Source organism: Apteryx mantelli, chromosome 14 (assembly GCF_036417845.1).
Source record: "Apteryx mantelli isolate bAptMan1 chromosome 14, bAptMan1.hap1, whole genome shotgun sequence".
In the NCBI taxonomy this organism is placed as follows: domain Eukaryota; kingdom Metazoa; phylum Chordata; class Aves; order Apterygiformes; family Apterygidae; genus Apteryx; species Apteryx mantelli.
This window is the reverse complement of record NC_089991.1, coordinates 3,865,756-3,891,370: the sequence shown is the minus strand read 5'-3', so window position 1 is coordinate 3,891,370 and position 25,615 is coordinate 3,865,756. Positions and strand designations below refer to the sequence as shown.

Sequence of the window (25,615 nt, the reverse complement as noted above, 5' to 3'; positions counted from 1 at the left end):
CCTCCGCGGAGAAGGACGCGGGACCTGTGCCGGCATCGCGGCCGCGGGAGCCGGGCCGATCGGAATCGGCTGCTCTGCAACACACCGTCGCCTGGCCTGCGCGTGGAGCCAGGCTCCGCCAACCCCAGCAGAAACCGCGGTGCGCCAGGTTTCGGCGGGCCCCTCTCCACCTCACCTGCCGTCCCTCCTCTCCGCGAGGGGCCTTGCCCCTCTTTCACCTGCCACAAACGCAAGTTTCTGACAGTTCCTCCAACTGCGCGTGTGAACAGTCGGAGACGACGGTACCGTCCCCTGCGATGCTCAGAGGCTGCGAGCGGACTTCTCCTGCTTGAGAAGTTTTCATCTCCACTTCACCTACCTCCTTAAATTACTCCACTCGTTCCTGTTCCCACCTCTAGAAACTGATTTGCAAGTTTTACTGAAAACGTACCAACGGCGTCAAGGTCTGCGAGCGAAGCCGGGACCTCGGGAGCCGTCGGGGTTCCCCGCACACGTGGCCTCTACGGCCAAGAGTTTCTCCTCTTGGAATTTCACAGCCTCTCATGAGCCTCATCGAAAAAATAAAATATCTCTATGCACATGGGACAAAACATCTTGAAAACGACCTTTCTAGAGCAGGCATGGCGGCCCGACTGTTTAGACTTCCAGCAATTCTGCTGGATGACCTCACGCTCGCGGTGCTGTGGATTGCCCAGGCTGCAAAGCCGGGAACCTGCTTCCCGCGGCAGGAAGCGCCGCTCCCGGCCAGCGCCGCCCGCGGCACGCGCCCCCTCCAGCCTGTAACTGCGTTTTAAGGCTCAGAGCGCCGGGTAACTACGTAAACCACAACCCAGAAGAAACCAGTCTGTTCCAGCTGCTAACGACCAGTTAAAGGGCAATAACGAGCCCCGTTACTGCAGGCGCCGCGTTCGGGCGCTCGCACAGCGCCGGCTCTCGCGGGGAGCGTGCAAAGGCCGCGCTGGTTCCCGAAGGCTGAGGACAAACAGTTCAGGGTACGGTTTTAGCGGGGTTTTGCTATGTTTTAATTTTCAAACGGGAAGAAACGCGACGGAGTATTGGCAGGACAAACGTTTTATTGCTTTTTATCTCTGCCCCGTCCGCCCTGGATTCCTGCGCTGCTGCTAAGCGCCGTTTTTGGATATTTTTCCCTTGACTTTTTGTTTATGGATCTGCTGGCGCTCGCGGAAGCGGGAGGCTAATAACGCCGCCAGGGCCAAGAAAAGCGCGAGCAAGCTGGCGCAAAGCAGCGCGGCGCTGCAGCCCGCCTCCCCGCCGCGGGCGAGCCGGCGACGGCCTGAGCGCTGAGCGCGCGTGGTTTTGGTAACGAAAGAGGGAGGGGGGGAGCGCAGCGCGGCGTTCGGCTCCCGCATCTCTTCGCTGGAGCCGGGGCATCGTGCGCCGGCTGCCGAACCGCGCACGCTCGCTCCTGAAGTCGCCGAGCGAGGATGAACACGGCAAGGAGATGCAGCGGCATTGGATGGAGTCGCTTTTCCGCGCTTTAACGGCACTTGGAGGCTGGAGGCCTTCGCCAGCTAAGTAAGTTCGTTCCCTTGATGGAGCTTTCTCGTCTGGTAGCCAAAAAGGTAATTCTGCAGCACGGAGCTATAGGCTCCCGATGGAGGCGACTGTTTCTGTTTCGGCACAGCAGCTGGGGGTGCTTTAAACTAAATCGCCGGGAAGATCCTTTTGTGCTGTTATGTGCATAAATATCCACCGCGGCGACAGGGAAGTGGACACCACGAACCCGCTGCCTTCAGCGGCCTAACGGAGAGCAGGCAGGAAAGCAGGCAGGAAAGCAGGCAGCCACGTCGCCTCGCTCCCTGCCCATGCCCGTCGCTGGCAGCGGCAATGTGCCCCTGGTCTCGCCAGACCCCAGCGCCCAGCGCGCCTGCGAGCAGGGAAGCCGAGCCGCGCTGCCGCAGGGATAAAGCAAATAAAATGACACCCGTCCTGGATTTCTCCTCCGACAGATGGCAAGCAGCAGCCGTCAGAAGCTGTGCCCAAAATGCAAATAGAAAATCGTTAGGCAGCGCGGCTGACGGGCCGCAAAGACAGGTACCCGCTCAGCAGCAGCTGCCCAAGGACCTCGCACAAGCGTACCGGGCACCCCAAGCTCCCGCGAGCGCAGCCGGCCCCTGGATCGAACCTGCTCGCCGTCGGGCTCCGACACGCCAAATAACCCGGGGCACAAGAGACCGGTGCAGCCCCCAAATCTGATCGCGCCTTGGCGGAGGGCGACGGCGACGCTGTCTTGCGGCTCCTCTCGATCCAGGGACTCGGAGCAGTTTGCTTTGGCAGCCGGACACAACCCAGCGCCACCCCGAGCACAGCTCCAAGCCAGGCGAGGGAGATGCACCAAGGGATGAACGCGGCGGCCTGGTCCTTAGTCCCGAAGTCACCCTTGCCAGAGGGAGGATGTTGCTTCCGACGCGGCCGGCCGGGCTGCAGGGCTTCGCCGGGACGGGGTCGGCGCTGGGGGCCCACGAAGCTCACAGCAAGCGGCAGAGGAGCGCTAACGAACGTCTGCCTGAGCGGGAGGCGACGCCTACCTAGGGCTTCTCCTCCAAACCCATTTTCTCCAAAAAAGAAACTCAGAAGACGATGGCAGCAGAAGATCGTGCCGTTTGGAAAGACCTCGTTGCTATCAGCTAGCAGAGACCTGGCGCTCTTGCTCTCGTGCCGGGCCGTGGCGGTCTGCTGCGAAGAGCCGGGGGGTCACAGCTCGGGCGGGAGCTTGGTCCCTCCGGGCAGCGGGAAGTGCAGGGTGCCCTCAGCCTCTCCGGGAGCTTGGCGCGGGGCCGGCAGCGTGCTTCCTGGCACTCTCCTTGCCCCTTCGGCAGCCCACATAAGAAAACCTCTAACGGATCCGGAGCTCTCCTTGGCACCTCCTCATGTCCGAGCCCAAGAACCACCATGAAGTCATGGTTCCCCTTCCCCGGAGGCCGGAGAAGCGTGCCTACGGGGCCGTGTCCCTCGCCGGCCTGTGTGCCACCATGCCGATCTGCACCGGCTTCACAGCTTCTTGCAGAAAAGCAAGGGAAGCAGCTGTGTGCATGCAGCAACATCAGAGGCATGGGGAGGAGCGGGGAGCCTCTCTTGAAGTTCCCCTATCTCTGTTTCCATTTTGGTGGTCAAATTTGGATGGGGAAACCACCTAGATGCACAGAGCCTTGGTGCCCATGCAAAAACGTCTCCCATTCGTAGCTGCAAACGGGGTAGAGGCGGATGTTTTCTCAAGCTGCGGTTCTGCCTATCAGCGATCCTCCCTGCCCGTCCAGGATTACGGCCCTCGCTCCTCCCGTTCGCCTTCCAGCAAAGCCTGGTTCCAACCGGCCACTTGGAAAAACTAGTCCTGGAAGCGGTGACCTACCTTCCACCGACCTGCCGGCACCTGGAGCACCTAATTCCTGCTGCCAAGATCGAAAGCGAAGTGCTTTAACAGAAAACAACCTTCTCTTTCCAGAGCTGCATCCTAAACCTAAAACGCTGACAAAGGTAGTTAGATTACACCTGCATAAACAGGCACGAATCAAAAATATGCTCCGTAAACATCGGCTCTCAAAACAGAGCTCTGGACCTCGGAGCAGTACGAAGCACGTTTATTTGTCTGTGGGCGAGCTTGCTGCTGGTTTACCCCATAACTCCTTAAATAATGGCACTGGCTGCCCTTCCCTTTTCCTGTCCCGCAAGAGCTGGGGTGGCATCGACAAGCCCTCTCGGCGACAGTCTCACGAAGACTTATAAACCGCGAGCTGTCAGCAGCCGAGACAGTAAAGCTCCCCGTCCTGCTTCAGGTGACCTTTAACGCAAATCCACCCAGTGGAAAGGTTCTCGCAGCTAACGCGTGATGCCAGTGCTAAGAGGATGAAGTGTCTGAGAAGCTGAAGTCTTTTTGATGCTGCCAAGTCTCTTTGACTCGTTTCCCTGCCCTTCCGTTCTTTGAAAGCAGTTGCCGTTATGACACAGTATCTCCATCTGGCAGGGTGAATAAGCAGATCCACCCAGAACCATCAAAAAGGAGTGAGTCAACGCTAGAGATTTAAAGAAATATTGTGAGATTTCATTTCAGGCTCAAGGGATTGCTTTTAAATAGCTCCCTTCAAAGTATTAAAACCAAGGCAGTCGCATAAACACAGCGGAGCCTGCAGATCCCCTACTCCTCTCACCCTGCTCAGCCAGCCAGCTCCTTTTCACCAACGTACATCGCTACAGACACTGATCTCTGAGATGCAGCTCCCGTTTCTGCACAGGAGGTGATTAGTTGGGCTTGGAGCACATCCAAAACCGTCTCCCAGTTTTCAAAGCTTAATGGCTATTCCATGTCCTTCTGCATGTGCAAGACGGCTGCAGCTTCGACATCTGGTCTGCCAAAGAAAGCAACAAGTAGCGGTCCCGCGTGGCAGCAGCCCTTCCCCAGACTCTCCTGGGACGTTACGCGGCCAGAGCAGGGTGAAGCAGACGCAGTAATCCGATGCGGACACCGTGGCAAAGCTCCCCCCACGCTCTCCCACCAAGGGCAGCGCGGTGTGGGCTGCAGCTTCTGCTCTCTGCCCCAGAGAGGAGGGCCGTCCCCGAAAGGTCTGCCTCGCTTCTGTAACGCAAAATGCAAAATCTAGTCCCGTCTTCAGCACGCTGCTGCCGCGGGAAGAGCAGGAAATCGGACGTCTGCAGTGGTTTGTGTAGGCAAAACAGGAGAAAATACGGGAACGCAACGAGCGGTAGATGCCCTGCTTGCAAGCTCGCAGGCCTTTGAGACTAGTGAGGGCTAGCGAGTCCTGGAGCTTCTCGATTCCCCCAAAACAGAAAGGTTCCACATCTAACCCTACCAGTCTGTGAAATACTTGGGCTCTGAGTCCCATGGGTATCTTATTTTTCTGGCAGCTACTCCAAGCCTTACTGTCGGAGGTTCCCGATTTCAAACCAAGGTCGTTTGCAGTCCCGGTAATTACGATGTCACTACAGCAACATCACTGTGTTATGCAAAGAAAGTTAATCTAGATTCTTAGCATCCAATACATTAAATAATTACAGACAACAACATTTGATGATGTCTGATCGGCGCTCGTGCTCCCCGCTGTCAGGTTTATTCTGTGTCACAGACGTAGAATAGGAGGAAACCTTGGCCAGATCGAGTCCACCGACGACTCGAGACGCTCCGGCAGCTATTACAGGCGCAACCGAGGAGGGGCGAGCGCCTTCGGCGCTGGGGTACCTACCTGGATACACGTCCCGGTGCACTCCTTGCAGAGACTGCAGGACAGAGCCCACCTGCTCGCCGGGATATGGGAGATCTTCGTTATGGGCTCCATTTTTTCAGGACATCCAATGCTAACCTGGTCACAAAGCAGAGGACGCGTCGTCAATACGGGTTAACAGCACAAACCTCCTCTAGGGGAAGGTCTGCGGCAGCCAGAACGAGCGATGGAGTTTTTGTATGTTATTTCTCAGGGTTACTTGTAATTTGAAAAAAAAAATAACCCTCCACCCAAACCCAGAAACAAATATGGATGAAATGGAAGGAAAAATTTATGTTAGAGGGCAATAGTGCTGCCTCCTCTGGATTAATTTGTCATTCGGACACTGCTGAACAGCTCAACCGGGCCCAAAAAATTAGCCTTATCCGACGCAGGTAGGTGTCCCTCATCCCTGGGCAGGAGCTAAGGACCCTGCGCTCGCCCCGGCCCCAGCCGCCCTTCTCTCCGCACAGCTCCGAGGACGCCGGCGAGCGGAACAAGCGCTGCCGTCTCCCCCACGCATCCACCCGTCTCCTAGTCTGGGGTCCGGAGGGCTCTGGGGGGGCCTGGGGGAGCCGAACTCCGCGCGCCGTGCCCTCCCGCGGGCCGCGTAGCGTCTTACTTCAGGTATCCATAAGGCACAGCTAACGTGGACCCACTTCGTCCCGCTGCGGGTGGGCTTGAGGGCTCCCCCTCTCTTGGGGCACAGCAGACACTTCGGCTGGACGCCCAGGGCGCAGGTCCGGCACAGCCAGCTCCCGATGGGCACCTTCAGGATGCCGTAGCAGGCCTGCGCGGACACGAGCGGCGCCGCGTTAATCCCGGGACACGCTTCCCCGGAAAAGCGCCCTCCCGCCGCGGCCCTGCACCGAGTCCTGGGCGCGCATGGTTTTGCGTGCGGCTGGCTCCTTGCCCCGCACCCGGGCATCGGAGCGGCAACAAGCAGAGCTAAAGCAGTCCCCCAAGGGCAGCTAGCTCGAGCCCTTTTTTTGGTGGACTCGTCCCACGTGGCACGGAAAGGACGAAATGCCGCGCTGAGAAAACCGCTTAGGTAAATCAGGGCCGCAAAGCCGCAATCCCACGATTGAGAAAGGCGGCCGCGTTGGTTAAAAAACCAACCGAGATTAAAGGGGAAGTGAAAACAGCTATATAAAGGTAGAAACGAGCGAACGTAGATCAGAAGCAGCTAGGAACCCTAAAGAACCGGCGAAGAAATCCAAGGACACGAGGACAAATCCATGGCCAGGGAGCTGGGAAGGGTTTCGGCAGGGCGCCGCAAAGCAGACGTGCTTAATAAATATTTCTCTTCCGTACTTGGGGAAGAGCCAAATGATAAGCCGTATCACGTAATAATGATAAAATACTTTCCACTTCAGCACTTACGAGCGTATTAAAGGGCTACCACGAGGACCAGACGGTTTTAACCAGCAGGTCCCAAAATCCCACGCTTTAGTTTGCCCCAGCATGCGAGCTGCCTCTAGTTTCTCAAGGAAAAAAGTCCGTTTATGATCAGATCGTTACGCTAATAAAGGATTAAAGAAGGTAATACTGTTGCTGCTGGTCTATAGGGGTTCGTGGAGCACAGGTCTTGTCAAACCCGGCTGCGTTTCACGGAGAATCCAAATTTGACTGATAAGCCGTTTCTGTAGCAGATTTTTGTACAACATCTGATTCGGTCCCAGACAAAATCAGGAGAATAAACGGGCAGACCGACCTCAAAATCCGAGGTAAGCAGGGAACCCCTACAGGCGAGCGCGTAGCTCCAGCGGAGCCGTTCGGCAATCTCGGCTCTCTGTCATTTATTCATGCGGATTTTGGAGCTGCTGAAGGTGAAGTGATGCTCTAGGAACAAATACTACAGGGCCTGGTAACCAGTGACCCTGAAAACAAGACCGATCACGAGCAAAACGGAGCTCCCCGGCAAACGCCGGGCCACGGTGCTCCCTGCACACGCAGCCGGAGCGGCGCCGAGCGGGAGCCGAGCGGTGATTTCTCTCGCCGCGCTTGGGCGCTCGGTGGACACGCCGACACGCCGGGCGGGAGCCGGGCTGGAGCCGCCGCAGCGCCCGGCACGTCCGGCCCAGCCACCGCCTCGCCACAGGGAATGGAAATTTGGTGGCCCTGGGACCAAGCCCCAGGGGCTGAAAGTTGGAGATGGGCAATTTTCACGCTAAACAGAAACGCAGCATTTTCGCCGTGAGAATAATGAACCAGAACAACTTAACGGGGGGGGGGGGGGGGGGGGCAGATTCTTCCTCACTGAAAATTTCAAAATTAAGATTGCAGGCGTTTTCTAAAAGATATGCTTCGTAGGAATTAATTAATAGCAAGTCTCATGGCTTGCGTTATGCAGATTAGATGATTACAACGATCCCTTCCGGCGCTATAATCCAGGAACGTATGTCTCGGCATAACCCTTCCTCCCGTCCCTCCGCTGCTCAGCGAGCTGCATCTGCTGAACAGCATGACGGAGCCGGGGCCGAGCAGCAGCAGAACTCGCCCCGCGTCCTGCATCCCGCATCCCGCATCCCCTTCCGGGCCGAGGGCTCGCTCCTCGCTCAGCGTGCGAATCGCCCCGAGCACGCTAGAGCCTCCTGAGAAAATCCAGCACCCCGTCTCCCGGCTCCGTGCCCGTTCATCCTGGGAGCATGCGGGAAACACGTAACAGGGCAGAAGAGCGAACGCCCGAGGAAGGAGGAACATCCTCGTGCCGCAGCCGGGCGTCCCGGCGCGACGGCCGGGGGCGATTCCCGCGCCGCCCGGGAGCGCGCCCGCGGAAAACCGCCGCCTCTGAGCATTCAAACGCGGCACTGGCAAAGGCGCAGAGGAGGTTAGACAGGAAACACGACGCCGAGCAATACCCTGATCTGCGGCTCCGGACTTTGCGGCTTAGAGCGCAAATCAGGGCAGCGATTAGACCGCAGTCAGCTGAAGGGTTGACAGCAGACGCGAGGCCCGATTCTGCGCTCCCTGCAAGCGCTGGAAAAGCTCCCGTTTCTTTTAACGGCCTTTAAATCCAGCCATCGGCCCGTCATTAGGGCGCTCGTGGCCCTGCAGCGGCTGCGTCCCGGGTCCGTATGTCCCGGCGACGGAGCCCACCCTGCTCCCTGCTCCCTCTGGACCCTGCATCGCACACGCCGACCCGCTTCCCGCCGGAGCCTGCTCCTCACGGGGGACGGGCGAGCTCCCTGCCCGAGATTTCCGCAGGGACTGCTTTAAAAAAAAAAAAAAAAAAAGCCCTCCCGAATCGTCCTGGTATTTTGTGGGATCTGATTCACCGATGGAAACCATTCAAAACACCCACCTGCCGCAACTATACATATCTCAAACGCTCCCACCTCCAGGAAGCGCTGATGGAAAAGCTGCCCGAAAGATCAGCAAATGGATCTCTTGGGAGAAAAAGAAGAAAAGGGAAGCGGAGAGCGGCTGGCTCTCGGCTCCGGCCCTCCCCAGCCCGGGCAGCCGGTGCGGATCGCGGCACGCTGCCCTGCCGCGGGGCCCCAGCCCACGCGCTGCCCTCGAAGGACAACGAGGAAGGTCCCCCAGGTCCCGGCGGGAGCCCCGTCGCAGGCACAAGGAAAGCCCACGCGACAGAGGTGCTTCCCATCATCTGTACGCCGGCGTTTTCCTAGTGGACACCTCCCTTCTCCGAGCAGCGAGCACACGGACAGGCCCCGGAGCCCGCAGACACCACCGCAGTCCTTCCCGCTCCCAAGCAAGAGCTGGAGGCATTTACATTCAATTCTAAAAATAACACATTTTTCTTCAGGCAGTAAAATCAAACGAAGCTCCACACTCCTGCAGCAAGGACGGAAGCCCTGCCACGTGAGGCAGCGGCAGCGGAGATGGAAGGTCCTTACGCCCCCAATGCAACCCTACAAGGTTACTGTCATGGACGAGGCTGGAGGAAAGACTCGCCCGTCCGTCCCGCTAGCCAGCGCAGGATTGCAGACTAACACCCTTCCCAGCCCACCGCCAAGGGTCCCGCACAGGACCTAGCTCTGCACACAGCCCGGTCTCTCCTGCATCCTACAGATCCCTTGGCAGCAGTTTAATACAAAGAAAAGTGGCAGGGAAGAAGAAGGATGGGAGAAGAACACGCACATTAATGGAAGAGGAGGCAGGGAAAAAAAATCACAGAGATAAGAGAGTAAGGAGAGGGCAAAGCAAGAACGCGGGAAGCCCTAGAGTAGCGTTCAACCTCTGCTGGCCTACTGCTCTGTGCTGCGGGAAAGAAAACAAGAAAAGCAAGTCTGAAATGACATCAGGTCTGAACAAGACATCGTTTGCTACCCAAGGACCACTGAAGAAGTGCTAGGAATCGGTCAAAAAAAGCTCAAACGCTGGTCTACAGTAATTCAGGGACGGTGGGGGGAAGCAGGAACGGAACAGCCCCAGAGGAGGAGGCGTAAGCGCAGGAGGACACCCAAAGGCGAGGGTCTCCCCCCCTGCTCCCCAGGGACCGCGCGCCCGCGCCCCGTGGGCCGAGCAGCCCCAGCGCCGCTCACCTGGTGCACGCAGACGTTGCACTTGTCGCAGAAGACCATCTCGTTGCCGTCCTCGCCCTCCGGGGAGCGGCACACGTCGCACACCACGTCCTCGTCGTACTCGATGCCGAGGCCCTCCTCCGTCTCGATGGCGATGTTCATGTTCTCGTAGCACATGGTCTCCAGCTCCTCCAGCACTCTCTCCAGGGTCATCTCGTCCAGCTCCGGCTTCTCTGCAAGGCACGAGAGACACGTTTTAGATTTCCACTTAAGGGGCAAATCCGCGGCGCCGATAAGACCCGCGATTCAGAAAATGGCTGTTTCCAGCTTGGGATACAGTTTGCGTTTCATAGACAGCAACAAAACATTGCTGCCGGCTGGGAGGAGAGAAACCCATTGAGCTGAACCAACGCGGATAATTAGGTCTGACAGTTTAAACGATTGAGGAGACAAGTTCTGCAAAGACGCTTTCCGCAGCGAGGGCTCACACGAGCTTTGGCAACGCAAAGTCACTGCTTTAATTGTGAAGACTGCGAAAATCGACCCTTTTAAGGCCAATTAAATGGAACTGTAAAACCGAAGCCAAAGGCTGAAATCGAGGACAAATGTGTCTTTTCCCTGGTTGGGCCCACAGGAGCCAAAGGTCAGGCCCAGGGTGGGCTCGTGTCTGCCGGGTTGCTTTTTTCTCTGCCTGCACTGGGGTCCTTAGCGAAAACACGCGGTGGAGATGCTTTACCAGAGGTTTATCCCAAGGGAGGACTGGGAATATTAAGCCAACCCCAGGAGAGCAGCGCGGTGTATCCCTCAGCCAGCAACACCGTTACGGGGAAAGCACGGAGGTGGGGAAGGCGACACCAACCCAACGCAATTAAAACCACATCATCTTTGCGCTTCGTTTGCATGCGCCATTTCATCTCTAACGATGGCTGGAGTCCCTATCCCGGGCTAAGCGCTGGGTCCGTGAGATGCTTCCCGGGCCATTGGTGGCTTGTGGGGGGATGCGGCCGCCGTGCCGCTGCTATCGAGGCAGCGGGTGACGGATGGAGCCGGACCATCGCGTTTGCCTTGACGGTGCCGCCTGCGCCGCACGTGCTCTACGGAGACGCGAGCCTTGGCTTTCCTCCAAGCACGGCTTCACGCAAGCGTTATACGAGCCCGCTCAGAAGATATTTTTCTGGGTCAGTGTTCGGAATTGGCAAACGTCGTTACGAGCCCTGGCGCAGCAGCGCCAACCTGGAATTACTCCGTTTCCCCCCATATTTAGGCTCTGGCTCCCACCCTGCTGGAAAGCAAAGCGACCAGCAGTGTCTCCTTCCCCACCGTGCCGGCGGCGCTCAGCCCGAGCCGCTGCCCTGCCCGCGGCAGGAGAAGGGAGGAAGGAAAGGGAGGGCGGGTTTCCGCAGGAAACTCAAGCCTGACCTGCCGCCAGGGTCAGGACCACGCCGGCACCTGCACAGTTCCCATTTCACTGCGAGTGGAAAGAAACCTCTCGGAGCGGCAACCGATCTTCCTCCCCGCCTGCGCTCCCGCGCGCTCCGCGGCTGCCGCGCCAGGCTGTAAATTTTTCATTGCCAGCGATATCCACCCCACCGCTGCCAGCTTAACCCTTGGGGGAAAGTCAGCGGCGACGCCGAAGCGCTCGTGCTCCGACCCAGCGCTGCCCGTCCGGGCTGGAGAGCGAGTCTCCATCCCGCAGGAGCCCCGGGCCCGGGGGCAAGAGCAGCACTTGGCCCTCGAACCCCCGGTGAAACCGTCAGCGACACCGGTGACGGAGCAGGGTTTTCTGATGAGTCCCCATGCAACGTACTCGCTATGCCGTTACACTGGAAAACGCAGATCCCTCCCTGCCCGTCTCGCTCACGCACACGCTCACACTCCGTTTAGAGGTAATTACAGCGGGAAGCCGTTTGCCAAGCTCCGCTCAGATACCTCGGAGCTTATTGAATCGGCAATTGTACTTGATGGGGATGAAGCGATTAATCGCTTATGAAGCACTAAACAATGGGGCCTGAGGGTGAAGTTCTTTTTCCATTTGTGCTCCATTTATCTCCTTCTGCATCATATAAAGTTACTGCTATTAAACTCCATTCATAAAATTGTCATCTTTTTGGCTGAGAAAACGCTATCCGTATTGATCGTGGCCAGCCAAACAGCAAAAACAAAAAAATACTCAACCAAAACATTCCCTGTGCTGTAATGCAATAGTAACACCACTATTTTCCCTGTGGAGCGAAGTGCAAAGACTCAGATGCTGATCTTGGCTACACTGAATAAATCCAGCTGAATCAGTCCAGGGACTAAGTCCCGGCTCACAACCACGTGCCGGAGAACACCCCCAGACATATGGAGTCTAAATGCGGACCACGAAAAAGACCCTTTTACTGGGTTAAGGTATGTCAAGGTCTTGCATAGAATGGGTTGGAAAAACGAAGCTTTTCTGCGTGTCCACAGAAGAAAGGCAGCAGAGCTGGTACCACGGCAAACTTCTCTGCAGTTCTGTCTGGAGGGACACAGCCAACAGTGAGAAGTTAATCTTCACGCCAATACAATCACTGGGGATGAACTTCATGTTCAAAACACTAACGAAGGAGGAAAAGGCTCTATGTCCCACTACCCCACCCAGAAAGCCGCCCGTCTCCTCTTCCCAGGTAGTTCAACAGTATGTTAGTGATGGCTGGTTTTGGCGTGGATCCCTGCCGAATGCCCACCTGGGCCCATCGCAGACCGATTAGGTTCAGCACATCTCACGCGAGCAACCAAAACGTTTGGACACGGCTTGGCACCTCCATGGACCTGCAGGTCTTCCAGGCTTCACCCACCCCTAGGCATTAGGTGCCGCAGTAGAAGCGATAAAGGGACAAGTCGTCCCGTGGAGACAGACCTGGCAGAAGGCAGCGCCCCGGGGCACAGCGGCAGAGGAGCCTCCTCGAAGGCGCTTCAGGGATTTGGGGCTCGCGGGCTGAGGGCAGGAGGCACAGAAACGGGCAGGTGCTGCCACCCTATCTCTCCTTCCAGAGCTGCGGAGATGATGCCCCGCTTCTGCTCTTCCCTGGAAAGCAACGTTCCTGAGAGTCCGGAAACACCGCAAGCACTCCGGCTCTTGCCCCGAGTCGGTAAGCGGATAGAGAAGACGAGCTCGATTAGCCCAGCTGTGCCTATACGGAAGCACCAAAGTTAAGCAGCTTACCCAGAAGAAGCTGGTGTCACTAGACTGGCTCTGAACCCAGAACGTCCGCTTTGTAACAGCGATCAGACACGTTTCTTTATACGATGCCATTCTCCCTTATAATTATTTTTGTAATACCGTAACTTATGCAGCATGAAGGAGCAATATTCCTCTGCTAAATGAATTCTCAGCTATTCCTTACTCTGGTTTGAGCCTCCTCACTGTGCCGGGAGAGAAAAAAAATAGCTAGAGAGCCACCTTCCACAAAAGAGAGACCTATTTCTGACTAAACTGCGCTCCACTAAAATCAATTTACCGAAACAATAAATCCTTTTACCCCGTGGAGTGTATCTGGAGATAAAACAGCTCATGAACAAGCAATCATGGGGACTGCAGGCTGTGCCATTAGCCGGTGCACAAACTATAAACCTCTGAATCTATTTTCCAGTAAAAATACATACAAACAAACAAAATTACCGCTCCTTCCTTTTTTGAAATAAAAAGCACTTGGGAGATGACGCAGACGTGTCTATTATCGTCTCTGAGGATTGCAGAGCGCAAGGCTGTAAGGTCCCTGTCGGGCTGGGGGCGCAGGGAGCCACCGGCTCATGAGGTCCGATTCCAGCTCAAACCCCGTCTCTCGGGATCGCCTTGGGCAAGCCGCTTCGGAGCCGTTTGCTTTGGTTCCTCCCGTCTCTTCCTCCCCTCTTGGCCTGCAAAGTCCCATTTCACGTCTTTCCGTAGCCTTTGCAGAGGCCGGGCAGTGACGGATAAACGCTAATCGATTGCTATAGGTCATTCTGGACGCCACCAGCTCAACAGCTACTGATAACTAGTTACCTGCAGGAATACAGAAAAGCTTCCGCTACTCTGAGCGTCTGCAACCCAAACGCCCTGTGCCTGCAGCACGCCTGCGAGATGCAGCAGTTGCACATTCATCTTTCATTAACGTTACTTATAAATGGACCCATAACGTAAAGCACGACCAACAAAACAAACAGCAACATGCGATCTGCCCATGAGCCCAACATACGCAGTGAAACTTTGAGATATTTTGCTACAAACATAGCCTGCTAATGCACTTAAAGGATTTACAGGAACCAATTATCACCCTTTCTGCCACCCACCGACATCAATTATTGCTCAAATTTAAGATGATGACAAAATGTTTTAGAAGCCACTTTATAATCTGCTGTCTCTCTCCGCTAATGCTCCGCACTGACAGAGCTGTCCTGGAGCACTGCTGATTAAAGCTCTTCCTGCAGCCCGCAGCAAAACCCGGAACAGCGCTGCAAAGCACGGCAATTACTGCAAGGAATTTATGCAAATGGCAAAACAACAACTTGACATAAAACCTGCTCGTGCTGAAAAACGTGAAGGCATAAACGTCCCAGACTTGCCTGGCTGCTGCTGATCCCCCATCCTGCTAATCTGCACATTAAGGTAAAAATAGAGGGGCTTTCCTGCGAGATCTGTTTCCGTGAGGAGTTAAAGAAACCCAGCTTTCCTTTCCCGAGGCTCACGGGGGTTTCACCTCTGCCAACGGCTTATGGAACTGCTACCTGGAAACACTTCTGGATTTCCTTGCAGGCTTTGGGGCGATAAGCTTAAAGGCCAAGGCTATTTTCACACCAAACGAGCTTGGATTATTATTTTAACCATTTTTGCGCCGATTTGCATCATTTCTCCAGGGCTGTCACTACGTGCCCAGGCTTGCCGACTCGCCGGGACAAGGCGAGCTCTGGGAGAGAGCGACCCTGTGTCACCCAGCAGCCTCAGCCTAAACGGGGATACGGAGAGACGCAGCAGCGGCCGCAGCACGGTGCTGATCCAAATCACCGCGGACATAACCGGGAGCAGCTTCCAGCCCCAAATCTGTCCCCAGGACACTTCCGCGCTGCAGATCGGTACCTCTATTGTGCATTAAATGCACCTCTTGCTTGCAATGCACTTTTTTTTTTTTTTTTTTTACTATCACAAACTGCAGCAGCAGCAAATAAAAGCTTTCGGCATGCTTAAACACTGACGTCACCTCTGTCACCCAGAAGTTCTTTAAACAGTACGTTTCTGCTCGGAATAGTAACAGCTACTGAAACACGTGACCGGGCGCGGGCAGGGGTTAAACCTATTTAAAGCCGTTTTAGGCGAGAAACTTTTGCTTTTCAGCAAGGCCGTGTGCCGAGCTCAGAGACTCCCCGGCAAACTGCAGAGAGCGGCGACTCTCCGGAAGGTCGGTCTGATCTCAGCGATAAACTTCCATCTCCAGGGTGCCCTAAAAAGGACTGGAAACGGCAGGCGCCGCGCAGGGAGCCGGCGCGGAGCGGGAAGCCAGCGGGAGCGATGATCTCAGAGGTGTTTTCCAGGCCTCCTCCCGCGGCTCCAGGAGCCGGGCGAGACGGCGCTCGCTCTTTGTCATTAAATATTTAGCGAGTGACACACGGTGCCCGCCATGGGGCCGGTGACAAGGGTTTGGCCGATGCCCCGGAGGGGTTTGAACTCCTGCCTACGGCTGCAGGCTGGGGGGGGGGGGGGTGGGTAACGCCTGCCCGGGCTGGAGGGGCCACCCTGCTCCAATCGAGCCTCGTTAGCAATCGCAGAGACCAACGAGGCTTGTCTGGAAAACACGGTACACCCCTGGCATCCAGGACTTCCAGGAGAAAGCGCCGTTTACTGGATTTCACATGCTAAACGCCGCTTCCCAAAGCTGCTCTCCCTCTCCAGCACGCTCAAGGCTCCCGCAGGAGCTACGGTGCTCTTGCAGCAACGGAGACAGACTGACGTCTCAGCTGATGGACAGCTGACGGACCCCTGGCATTACTCATGGTTGTTACTGCAGGAGCATTGGGGGCTTCATCAAAGGTCCTGGTTCCCCCCAGCCGGGCACTGTGCAAATCCCTGCTAAGAGCCGCCCTGGCGAAAGCTTCCCGGCCGGATAAGCCACAAGCAGCTGGAGGGAAAGAAAACGCAACTTGCTCACGACCGCCCGGCACAGCGGTCCGGCTCCCCGGCGTCCGCAGCGCGATGCCGAAGCTAAGGGGCGCCCGCCGTCGGTGGCGGTGGCTGGTGCACATCCGGCTCCTAGCGCCGGCACCTCCGCGCGGGGCCGGCGCTCTCCTCCCGGCCGCCGCGTGCGTTATCGAGCGGGAGGGAAGCCCCACATCCGGAAGCCGCTGCGGGCGTTGCGTTTGTAACCGAACGCTTTAAAGAAATACTAAAGCGAGCCAAATTTAAGCCAGCCGAGCTGGAGAAGTTGAGTCCTTGCCCACCACCTTTCTGGTGGGACGGATGAGGTGCGAACGGAGGGCAGGCGGCGGCAGGGACGGAGCTCTTCTCCGGGGCCCAGGGACACCTCTCTGCCGCGGAGAAGGCAAGGGTTGCAGCACAGGGAGCGGCGGCGAAAGCGCTGCGGGGCTGGAAGGACGCACAGGGCGATGCCAGCTGGTTTCTCGGGAACAGCAGCACGAGGAAGCGCGGCTCCGCCGAGGAGCAGCCGCCACGGGTCCCAAGCGGCACCGCGCCACACGGCTCCTGCCCGGCAGTGCCGTTCGCTCTCGGCAAGGGCTTGGCTTTAATCGCCAAAATTTCAAAAGCTGAGGGCGTTCGTGACAGCGCTGAGGCTGCTGATCCAGGACCAGTCTATGAGGGCAGGGCCACCTGCTACTTGCTAGTGAGCCTACAGGCTCCACAACACGGAGATTATGGGAAATCCGGGATTCAGGATACATTTAAGAGATAGTTACAGAGGCTGCTTTCAGTGTTTGGTTAATTTTCTTACATTCCCAAAGACTACGATAACAAAAGTTTGGCAAGTGAAGCACAAGCTGGTCAAAGGAATGAAGACCTTCTGCGAACGAGACGAGGCAACGCCGTGGCCAGGTCCTGCGCTGGTTCGCTCTCCGTGCAGCCCGACTGCGGGAACAGAGCCTCGCTGCAGAGCTTAGCTAGCCGCCTCGGAGACCCGACACAATTTTCCTGCTCAGCAGCGCATGATCCTGCCTGCTGAAGTACTCAATAACGTGCTTCGTCCCACCCGTGAAGGCTTCTGCAACGGGGAGGAACGCTTTGTTTAGGCGCATTTCAGCCTCCACGGATCTAAAAGATGAATTTTTTTTGTTTTGCTATTCTTACCTGAGTAGTAGTAGTCACACCACAGCAACCCGTACCCAACAAGGACTGGAAAATCCCTCCAGAGCCTGGCAGGACTATACACCCCAGCTTCTGTGCCAGCAAATCTGCCCAACAGACCATGCTAAGCCATAGCACCAATAGTCGAATTCCCAGTGCAGTTACTTGCACTTAACAGAAATGCACTAATGGATTTTAAAAGCGTGTGCTGATATAACAGAGCAGTAATGCAGGCAACATTACGCTGTGATATTTAAAGACAACTGAGAAAGGAGAGACAGCCCAGGATTGGCATTCCTGAGAATTATACATTTTGACTAGGAGATCCTCCTTCCTCTGACTCCATCTGTCCGGTTGGCTACATCTGTGAGCTATGTTCTCAGACCCGGCCAGTCAAGGGAACAGGAGCCAGGGTCGACGTGCCCATCCTGACCAGACATCTCCTCCTGCAGCACAGATGCTTCAGGGAGCAGAACCGGAGACAAGGCTAGTCCTGCCGTCAGAGCATGGTGATGAGTGCTCTGGAGTCCATCAGTTCTTCTGCAAACCAGATTCCTGCTCCATGGGGGAAACCGCACTATTGCTGCAATCATCTGGTTTGCGCTGTTCTTCTTGCACTGGGTCCCAAAACCCCTAAGCGAGTGAGAGGCACTGAGATGCACTCAGATCCTGCGCTGTGGCAATCCACGTAATCTCTTTTGGAAAGCCAGAACGAAGTTCCTTCTTCAAGACCTTTCGACTTTGGTTCTAACATCATTACTTAATGCCCACTCAATACGCACCCCAAGCAAGCAGAGAAATCTCGGCAAGACTTACCCATCTCCTTGAGCTCCATATTAACAAGTTCCAACCAGCAAGCATCAAGCTCATCCAAGTCATAGCGGCTCATGCCTTGCAAGTATGTCCTAGTCGCTTCCGAAATCTCACAGACAGGCGGGCTACTCGGCGAAACCTGTGAAGGCGAGTTCTCCAGCTGGGGTATGATCCTGGAAGAAAAGAAGGAAAGGTTGAGAAAGAGGTACAGTTTGCAAAAACACAGCCAGCTGGCCGAGGGGTTTCATGTGCTCAACATGGTCTGTTGTGCCACAGACGCTCGGAGAATCAGAACTTGGACACCTGGACAAACGTTTTCACAGAGGCTGCTGGTTCGGGATACCTTATTTGGTGGTTTGATTCAGGATGCATTAAAACAGCCTGATTTCCAGAAAATGCTGAGTATAGCCCTGGCTGTCAGTGCCCTCTTCCGGTACCTCAAACCATCTGTGAAGAGCTGGACGCCCTCATTATCACAACTAACTGAGTAAAACCTCATAAATCTTCCTTACACACATGAAACACTAAAAAAGACTAATTTTTTGCCTTCACTGAAATGCTGTACAGCTCTGACCACCTCAGCTCAGCACCGATGCAAGACACTATTACAACAGTGCCGACTGATGCACCATTGCTCAGACCTGTACACGAAGGGAGGAAACGCCCCTGATGGAAGTGGTGTCACATCAGTGCATCCGTGCTAGGGAACCAACCAGCGCAGGCCGGTCTCCCGCTCGCCTTGCCCTTAATCTAGTGGAAAATCTCAACGTCCAAATGACTAACCTTGCAGCTACGCCGGGGACATCGTGTTCCTTCATAGCAAAAGCTAGTCCTGCCTGGCCTCGGCTCCTACTGAGTCATCGCAGCTCCAGAAACACCCGCTACAGGCCATTAAGAGGCACGTATGACATTGCAGGAGACTGGTGACGCTGGCTTCCTACAGCAGGATGGGTTATCCAGTTATCCAGCCTCCCGCGGGGATCCTTGCCGCTGCAGGCGGCTGCTCACCCGCGCAGCGATCGGCACGCACGGAGGTGCGCCCGTGCCGTCCCAAGCGGTGCAGGAGCACCCGGGGCACCCGCCGGATCCTCCTCCCGCACCCTGGCACATCCGAGGGGAGAAGCAGGGGGCAGACGAGGCAGCCCCCAAAGCAGCACGAAACCGGCAGCGAGTACTTGCGGTACATCCGTACCCGGCTCCTTAAAAAGGAGCGAAGAACCTCCGGGATAACAGCGCGATCGCTCTCGGCCCGCGGCCAGAAGAGGGGTTTGAGAAGCCAGAGGCTCCTTCCACTGGGGGAAAACTGTTGCTCCCTGCTTGTAACCCGGGCTGCACGACTGCCATCCAACGCGAAAAAGAAGGAAAGTTTGTCGTGCGCCAGGGCAAACAGCACACGGCACCAAAACAAACGGCTCGGGCTTATTTTTTGGGGAACAGTGTTGATGTTTTTAAAGAAAAAGAAACACGTAAAAACAGAAAAACATCCACATTTGACTTTGATGAATGCCTGCTTTTCACGGGCTGACAGTTTGTCCTTTTCGGGACGTCCTGGAAAAACGTCCCAGCGGTGAGAGCGGAGCGTGGCCCCGGGGCCGGAGCACGGTGCTCGCTCCTGTGGCTGGAGCCGCAGCCCCGGCTCGGCGCAGCTCCAGCTCTCGCGGGGTTTCGCTTCCTCGGCCGCACAGCGGCACCCGCCTGCCCCGGAAAGGTCTTGCGGGGCCGGAATCGGTCAGGGAGAGGACGGCCAGCCTTGCGGTGAACGTCTCCGGGACGTCTCCGCGCAGAGCCCAGGAGGGGGGAATTAAGCCTGATGCTGGAAGAGCACAACATAAACGAGCTTTTAAGCCCACGTGAAGGCTGAAGGACCTTAGGGCAGAGCTGAACGGAAGGTTTCTGGGCTCAGGGCCCGGATTGGAAACGCACGGATACCCGTGCACGCAGCACGGAGCAGGGCTCCACGTACAGCCCGCGCCGCGTGGGTGGGAAACGGCCTGCAGCGCTCCGGCCGGCGGCTCTGGAGAGGTTCGGGAGGTGCAGCGGGAGGCCGGGATGAGCGAGGAGTTCTCCACATCGCCCCGGGCACCGTACAACAAGTGCACGACGTCCCCGCGCGCTGGTGGAAAAGTGCCCGGACGCAACGCTCCGCGAGCGGCGGGACATGCCGGCAGCATCCCGCCAGCGCTCTCCTCTCTCACGCGGTTTTCTGTGCAAGCCCCAAGGCGCGCAGGACGAGACGGGCTCAAGCCACTGGAGGTCTTGCAGCAGCCCTTCTCCTCAACGGGAGACGGGGAGCCCAGGGGTCCTGCAGTTCCCACCACCCTCCGCGTCCCTCCCCTGCCTTTCTCCACGCGCAGGTTTTAACGCTGCGTCTCATTCCCTCTAAAAAAGCACACGGGTGTTTTTCAGTACAAACGGACCCAGCCCGCGCTCAGCAGAACCCCACGTTTCCAAAGAGCCCTTGGGAAGCGCCGAGCGGGAGGCTTTGCGCCTGGCTCCCTGCGGCTGTTCCCGGCTTTTGGCGAGTTGCATGGTTTCCCTTCGCACCGTGCGAAATCAAGCCGTTCCTACGCTCCGCGTGGTTCCTTCCGCCCTTCCCGCCCCGCGAGCGTTACTACGGGCTGCTGGCAGCGACCTCCCACGCGTTCAGACTCCCGAGTCAAACAAACGTCGCGTTCCCGCAGCACCGTTCCTTGGAGGAGCGACCCCGATTCCAAGCGGTCCCCAGCCGAGCCACAAGCTACGGAGGCACGTGCCGCGGGCAGGCTGCCCCGGCGTCCCCACGGCAGGCAGCGCGCTCGTGCCGCCTTCGCGTGCCGGCACCGAAGCGCATCACACGTGGGGCCGAGCGACTCGTTTCGAAGGCTCTGCAGCGCGAAGCACGGCGAAGGGACGACAAGAGCCGCCTCGTCCGCTGCAAGCTTCCCGCGCAGCGGACGAACAGGCGCTGGCTGTCGGCCCTTCCGCGCCTCTCGGCGGCTCGACGGCAGCGCGCGCGTGCGACACTTGCCACGCGCACGCCAGCGGCGCCACGCGCAGCGACACGCGAGCGGGGGGGGAGCGAGGAAGGAGGAGCGGGCCGCGGCGCCAGCCGACACGTCGCCGCAAGGCTGGGGGCTGGAGCTCGTGTTTCCTCCCCGAAACACCACCTCCAGAGGCAGAGCGGCAGGACGAGCCCTGGAGCTTCCCCCGACCCGGACACGCGGCGTATTTGCCGCCCTCCCTGCAGAGTGACTTTCAGAGCCACCAGCTGGAGCGGCAATAATTCGATTGCTCGGAGAGGAAAACATCGAGAAAGGCTTTTTGTGGCTTTTCCAGTGACTTGCTGTGTGATCTTCAGCAAACCTCCTTCAACCTCCTTCATCTTTAGTCTCCCCATCAATAAATTGGGAAGACAGACATGCCCTACTACCCTGCGGAGATCTCCTACAAATTTCAGTCCGGGGTCTGAAGAAAACCCTATGAAAATAGCAGCTGCCAGAGAGTCTCCAGATTTTAAAACGAGCTCGCTGCAATCTAGGACGTGGCTGGGGGATTCGGCAGAATCCGTATTTAATGCAGACAGCAGTAGTAACGCGGACACTAAGCATGCTCCTACCGAGCTTCAGGACTTCAATCTACAGAGCTCCCAGCCCCCTAAAACCTACAGGAGTCGCTGGTGCAATGCGCCTCGGTGCAAGAAGAGCTGAAACCCTCTTTGCCTCGAACCCAGCTCCCGGGGAGCCGTGCAAAGCGCCAAGTCCTCGGCAAGTCACTAGGCAAGCTCAGCACAGCGGTCTCGCAGGAGAAAGCTCAAAGTCGTTGAGGAAGAGTCCTCCTGCCGCAACGAACGCTTCTTTACGGTTGCTGGAAAGAGGAGTCTGAGCGGAGAGCGGGAACCACGCCGCCTGCTCGGCCATAAGCCTTCATTAATCCTCGTTACGTAACTCGCCTGCCGAACAGCCAGCTGCAACAGGTGATGCTCTGAAACGCAGCCAAGCGCGGAGGCTCGGAGCGCCGGGCTTTGAACCGCGGGGGAGCGCAGCCTCTATTTTTAGCCTGGCATAAGAGCGCCAAGATTAGCGTTGCACGCGCCTATCAAAGGGGCGGCCCGCACGGGCCGGCGGCTCCGCTGACGGCCCCGAGGCGCGCTCGGTTTGGTTTGATAAAGGCGCAAGCGCGGGCTGATGGTGCCCCGGGACACCTTTTGGCATGGCCTGTAATTCGGTACACGCGCCGTGGCCACCAGCAGCGGAGGTCACGTAGCCATCTGCCTGGGGTTGTGAAGCCACCAAAACCTGGAAACGCGTTTAGACTCCCAGCACGTGGCTTGGGAAAGACACCGGAGATGCAGAGACCACCAAGCGCTTCCAGGGGCTGCTGATGCTAACAGCACTGGCGAGAAAGCGCTTTTTCTAGCGCTTCACTGTTAAAATGGGTTTTCTTCACTTTAACACGAATTGGAATTTACAGTGACTCTTTGCCGCTCACTCTGTCACTGATTATTCAGATCAAGTTAATTAAGACGTGAAGACATAACAGCGCACGCCACACGCTCGCTGCTGCTCAGTTAAAGCGTTTGAGACATGCCGATAACAACGCCGGCATGTGCCTAAGTCTGGAAAAAAACAAACCCAACGTGTACTGGGGAAGTTAAAGTGCTGCAAGACTTGTTTTTTACTACAGCATCACGCTATTTGCACAGCTCTATTTAAATGCAGTTCACCGGCCACTACTAATTATTAGTCTAACAAGGAATAAGTATTAATACGAAATGTCTCTTGTAAGAAGAGCCGCACCATTAAACTCCGGCCCGATCCAGGCGGAGGCCGGCGCAGCCGTGCAGCGGGAAAGCCCATCTCACGCTCATTTTTGCTGGAGCCACATGAGATGTGCAGAGTTTGGCCATGTCCATGTAACGGGGGGGGGAAGCTGTTCCTACTAGTCTCAGGACAACAAACTCTGCTATCAAAAATCTTAGCTGGAGATTACCTGGAGCCACTACCTGACAGCCAGACTCATCTTTGACAGACTTTCCACTACAGCAGGGGGTTGAAACGTGATTTAAGATACCTAAATGGAAAGCAGGAACCGCGGCTTTGGATCTGGTTCCAGTTACGCTAGTTTTATGCTGACATAAATCTTCCGACTTTAGCGTAGTTCCACCTGGTTTGCCCAGACGAGACTCCAGAGGCAGGTCTGGATCTCCTTAGGAGCAGGGCTGCCTCTAACGGGGATGTTCTGCTCTTGCAGATGGTTCAGAGCGGCTACTTGAATGGTGCTTGATACCGTACAAAAGCGACCCCAAAATATGGCAAAATCGGTGTTTCCCACCTACGGTGTCCTGATGCCAACACAGGCACCCAAGGAAGAATTAGACCCTGGGAGTCTTTTAGTCGCCTCCTCACTTCCCCGAAGGCGTTGACTCCTCAGATGGAAACATTGCACCATGCTCCCCGCTGCATCCACCCGTTTCCCTGCCTGCTGGGCCCCGGCAGCTTATCTCAGAGTGGCCCCGATACAGCTGACGAAGATGGAAATGAAAATGCCCTACATGCCCTAGGATAACGCAGACATGCACTGTGTCGCACCAGCCACCGCGGTCTGCGTATGCAACCGGCACCCTTTGCTGGGGGCAACAGGCGCCTGTGCTTGCCCATCGGCAGAGTCCTGGGATCCTCCCAAAATTGTCACGGCCCATAATACTAACGGGGTGGTTTCTGGAAAACTACATTCCTTAGGCACAAGCAAGCTGAGGTCTGAAAACTCATTTCACCAAGGCCTCGTCTTCCCGGGCGAGGAGGCGTTAATAGCTAGCGTTTAAGCAGAGCACTTGCTAAACGCAGCGTGGGCAGCGAAGCCCCTTGGTCTGCACTGGCAAAGCCCCGTGGACCTGCTTAGCAGCCGGGTCTAGAGCAAATCCCTGACTCACCTGCAGCGCTTGTTTAACCACGAGGTTTTTGGCTCGCAAATGCCCCAGTAAACTCCGCTTGAACCGTTCAGCCGGTTTCTGCGCCCGTGACGGTGCCTCCAGCTCGGGAGCAGGAGTTGCCCGTACGCGGTGGCAGGCGGGCTCCCGCACGCCACGTAACGTTCCGGGGAAAATCAAGCGCGATACGACAGCCAGAGGCGTGCAGCCTCCCACGGACACCTGGATTTGCTTTGGAGGGTGGAACAGTATTCCCAAAAAGCAACCCGTTCCTCCGGGACGCACGCTAATGCACGTGTTCATCACGCACGAGTTCATCACCGCGGCGCTCGCGAGGCCGACGGCTACCAGCTGGCTTTTCCGCACCGCCCGGTACCAGCGTCGGGGCCAAGTCCAGCCGGGGAACGTTTCCGCAGCAGAACAGGAGTTTCGTGCACCCACCAGAGCTTTCCCCAACCCCAGAGTTTTGCTGTTTTGGGCACAGGCGGTGAACTGACCCCCAACCCCTGGGGAGCAGCTCTGCAAACACAAGAACATGCCCCAAAAAGCTCCAAAGAACCACTCTTAAACTAGAGAACGGCGGCAACGAAAAACAACTGTACGCAGCAATAAGTGCGTTGTGAAGCACGTGGACAAGGCAAGATTCAGAGCTTTAAAGGCTCCATGAAGTGCTCAGGGTGTCGGGAGAAGAGAAAGTACCGAGCGTGCTGCTTCAGTGGGACTGGGGAATGTCACAGGCCTGGGTGACTCATAGTAGGAGAGACCAATATTTAAAAATGAACGAAAACGGGAAGGTGGGCAGAGGATAAATAACGCCGAAGTGGGAAATGAAAACATTGCAGAAACAAATGCTATGGCCTAAAAGTGACCAAGTAAACTATAGGTGCATTAAAGAAAATCATTACCCTATTAAAGCAACATGAAGGTTTTCTTCATGTCAAAAAAATCCTCAAAAAAAAAAAAAAGTCAAGTAGAAATCTCTTGGCGGGATCGTAAAGTTTTACTCGGGTAGAAAGCCTGTGTGCTTTTATTAAAGTAACGCAGCAGAAGGATCTGAACAGAGCAGCGCTCCACCACCCCTTGGGAAAGGGTCTGCTGCCTCCCCCCGAGGATCAGCGGTCATCCACAACCAACGGGCGACTTCCGATAACGACCTCGTGACCCACGGGACCTTGCACCCACCCCACAAAACCCTCCTAGCATGGCCCTGCTAGCCGGAGCCCACAGCGGGACACCAGAGGCTGCCTGCGATGCCGATGACCAGCAAGCCTGATGCTCCTGAAAGCCTCCAGAGCCAGGTGGAGGAGCAAGCTGAAGAAACACCTGGCTGCCGACCGACACGACCAGCACTTTGACCTCCCAAATGGCGCCATTCTTGCCACAGAAAAGTGCAGTCCTGGGGAAGAGCTCCTCAGGTGATGCCCCAAAGGTCTGTGAGCGCTCCTCCACGTCTAAACCACCCATGGCCACCACTTGCTATCACCTCCTCCAAGTCCCCAGCAGAGCCCCACCAAGTCCAGCCCTGCAGGTAAGAGGAGATGTTGGAAAGAGAGGACCTCTCCTGGCTGTGATGTCCTCGAGGGAGGACAGGGCAGGGATCTCAGCAGCATCTGCTGTATCTGAGCACCTTCGCTGAGCACCCGCATGCAGGAGACCCATAACCCCGGGATGAGCCATTTCTCTCCGACCTAAAGCAACCCTGGGAGGGGTGGCCAAGCGTGGCCGGCCGCGCGCCTACACGCAGCCTGGACAGGATGACACGGTTCTTTTCCACATAAACAGCACCGAGTTCGTGCCAGAGGTGGGAACGAGCCGCTGGGCAACGGACAGGGCTGACTCATTGCGGGAGAGCCAAACTGGCGCTGGTAGGGCAGGAATACTCATC

General features: G+C 56.6%; 1 protein-coding gene across 4 annotated transcripts in view; it reads right to left on the bottom strand.

Moving 5' to 3' along the window:
* JADE2 (jade family PHD finger 2) overlaps nucleotides 1-25,615 on the bottom strand; it is a 114,399-nt gene that overhangs the window by 15,253 nt on the left and 73,531 nt on the right. For all 4 annotated transcript variants that reach the window (XM_067304736.1, XM_067304733.1, XM_067304735.1 and 1 more), the window contains 4 exons: nucleotides 17,829-17,998; nucleotides 9,743-9,954; nucleotides 5,857-6,024; nucleotides 5,217-5,333 (listed from right to left, as the gene is read on the bottom strand). In XM_067304736.1, the coding sequence (XP_067160837.1) occupies nucleotides 5,217-5,333; nucleotides 5,857-6,024; nucleotides 9,743-9,954; nucleotides 17,829-17,998 (667 nt within the window). The remainder of the gene's footprint in view (nucleotides 1-5,216; nucleotides 5,334-5,856; nucleotides 6,025-9,742; nucleotides 9,955-17,828; nucleotides 17,999-25,615) is intronic.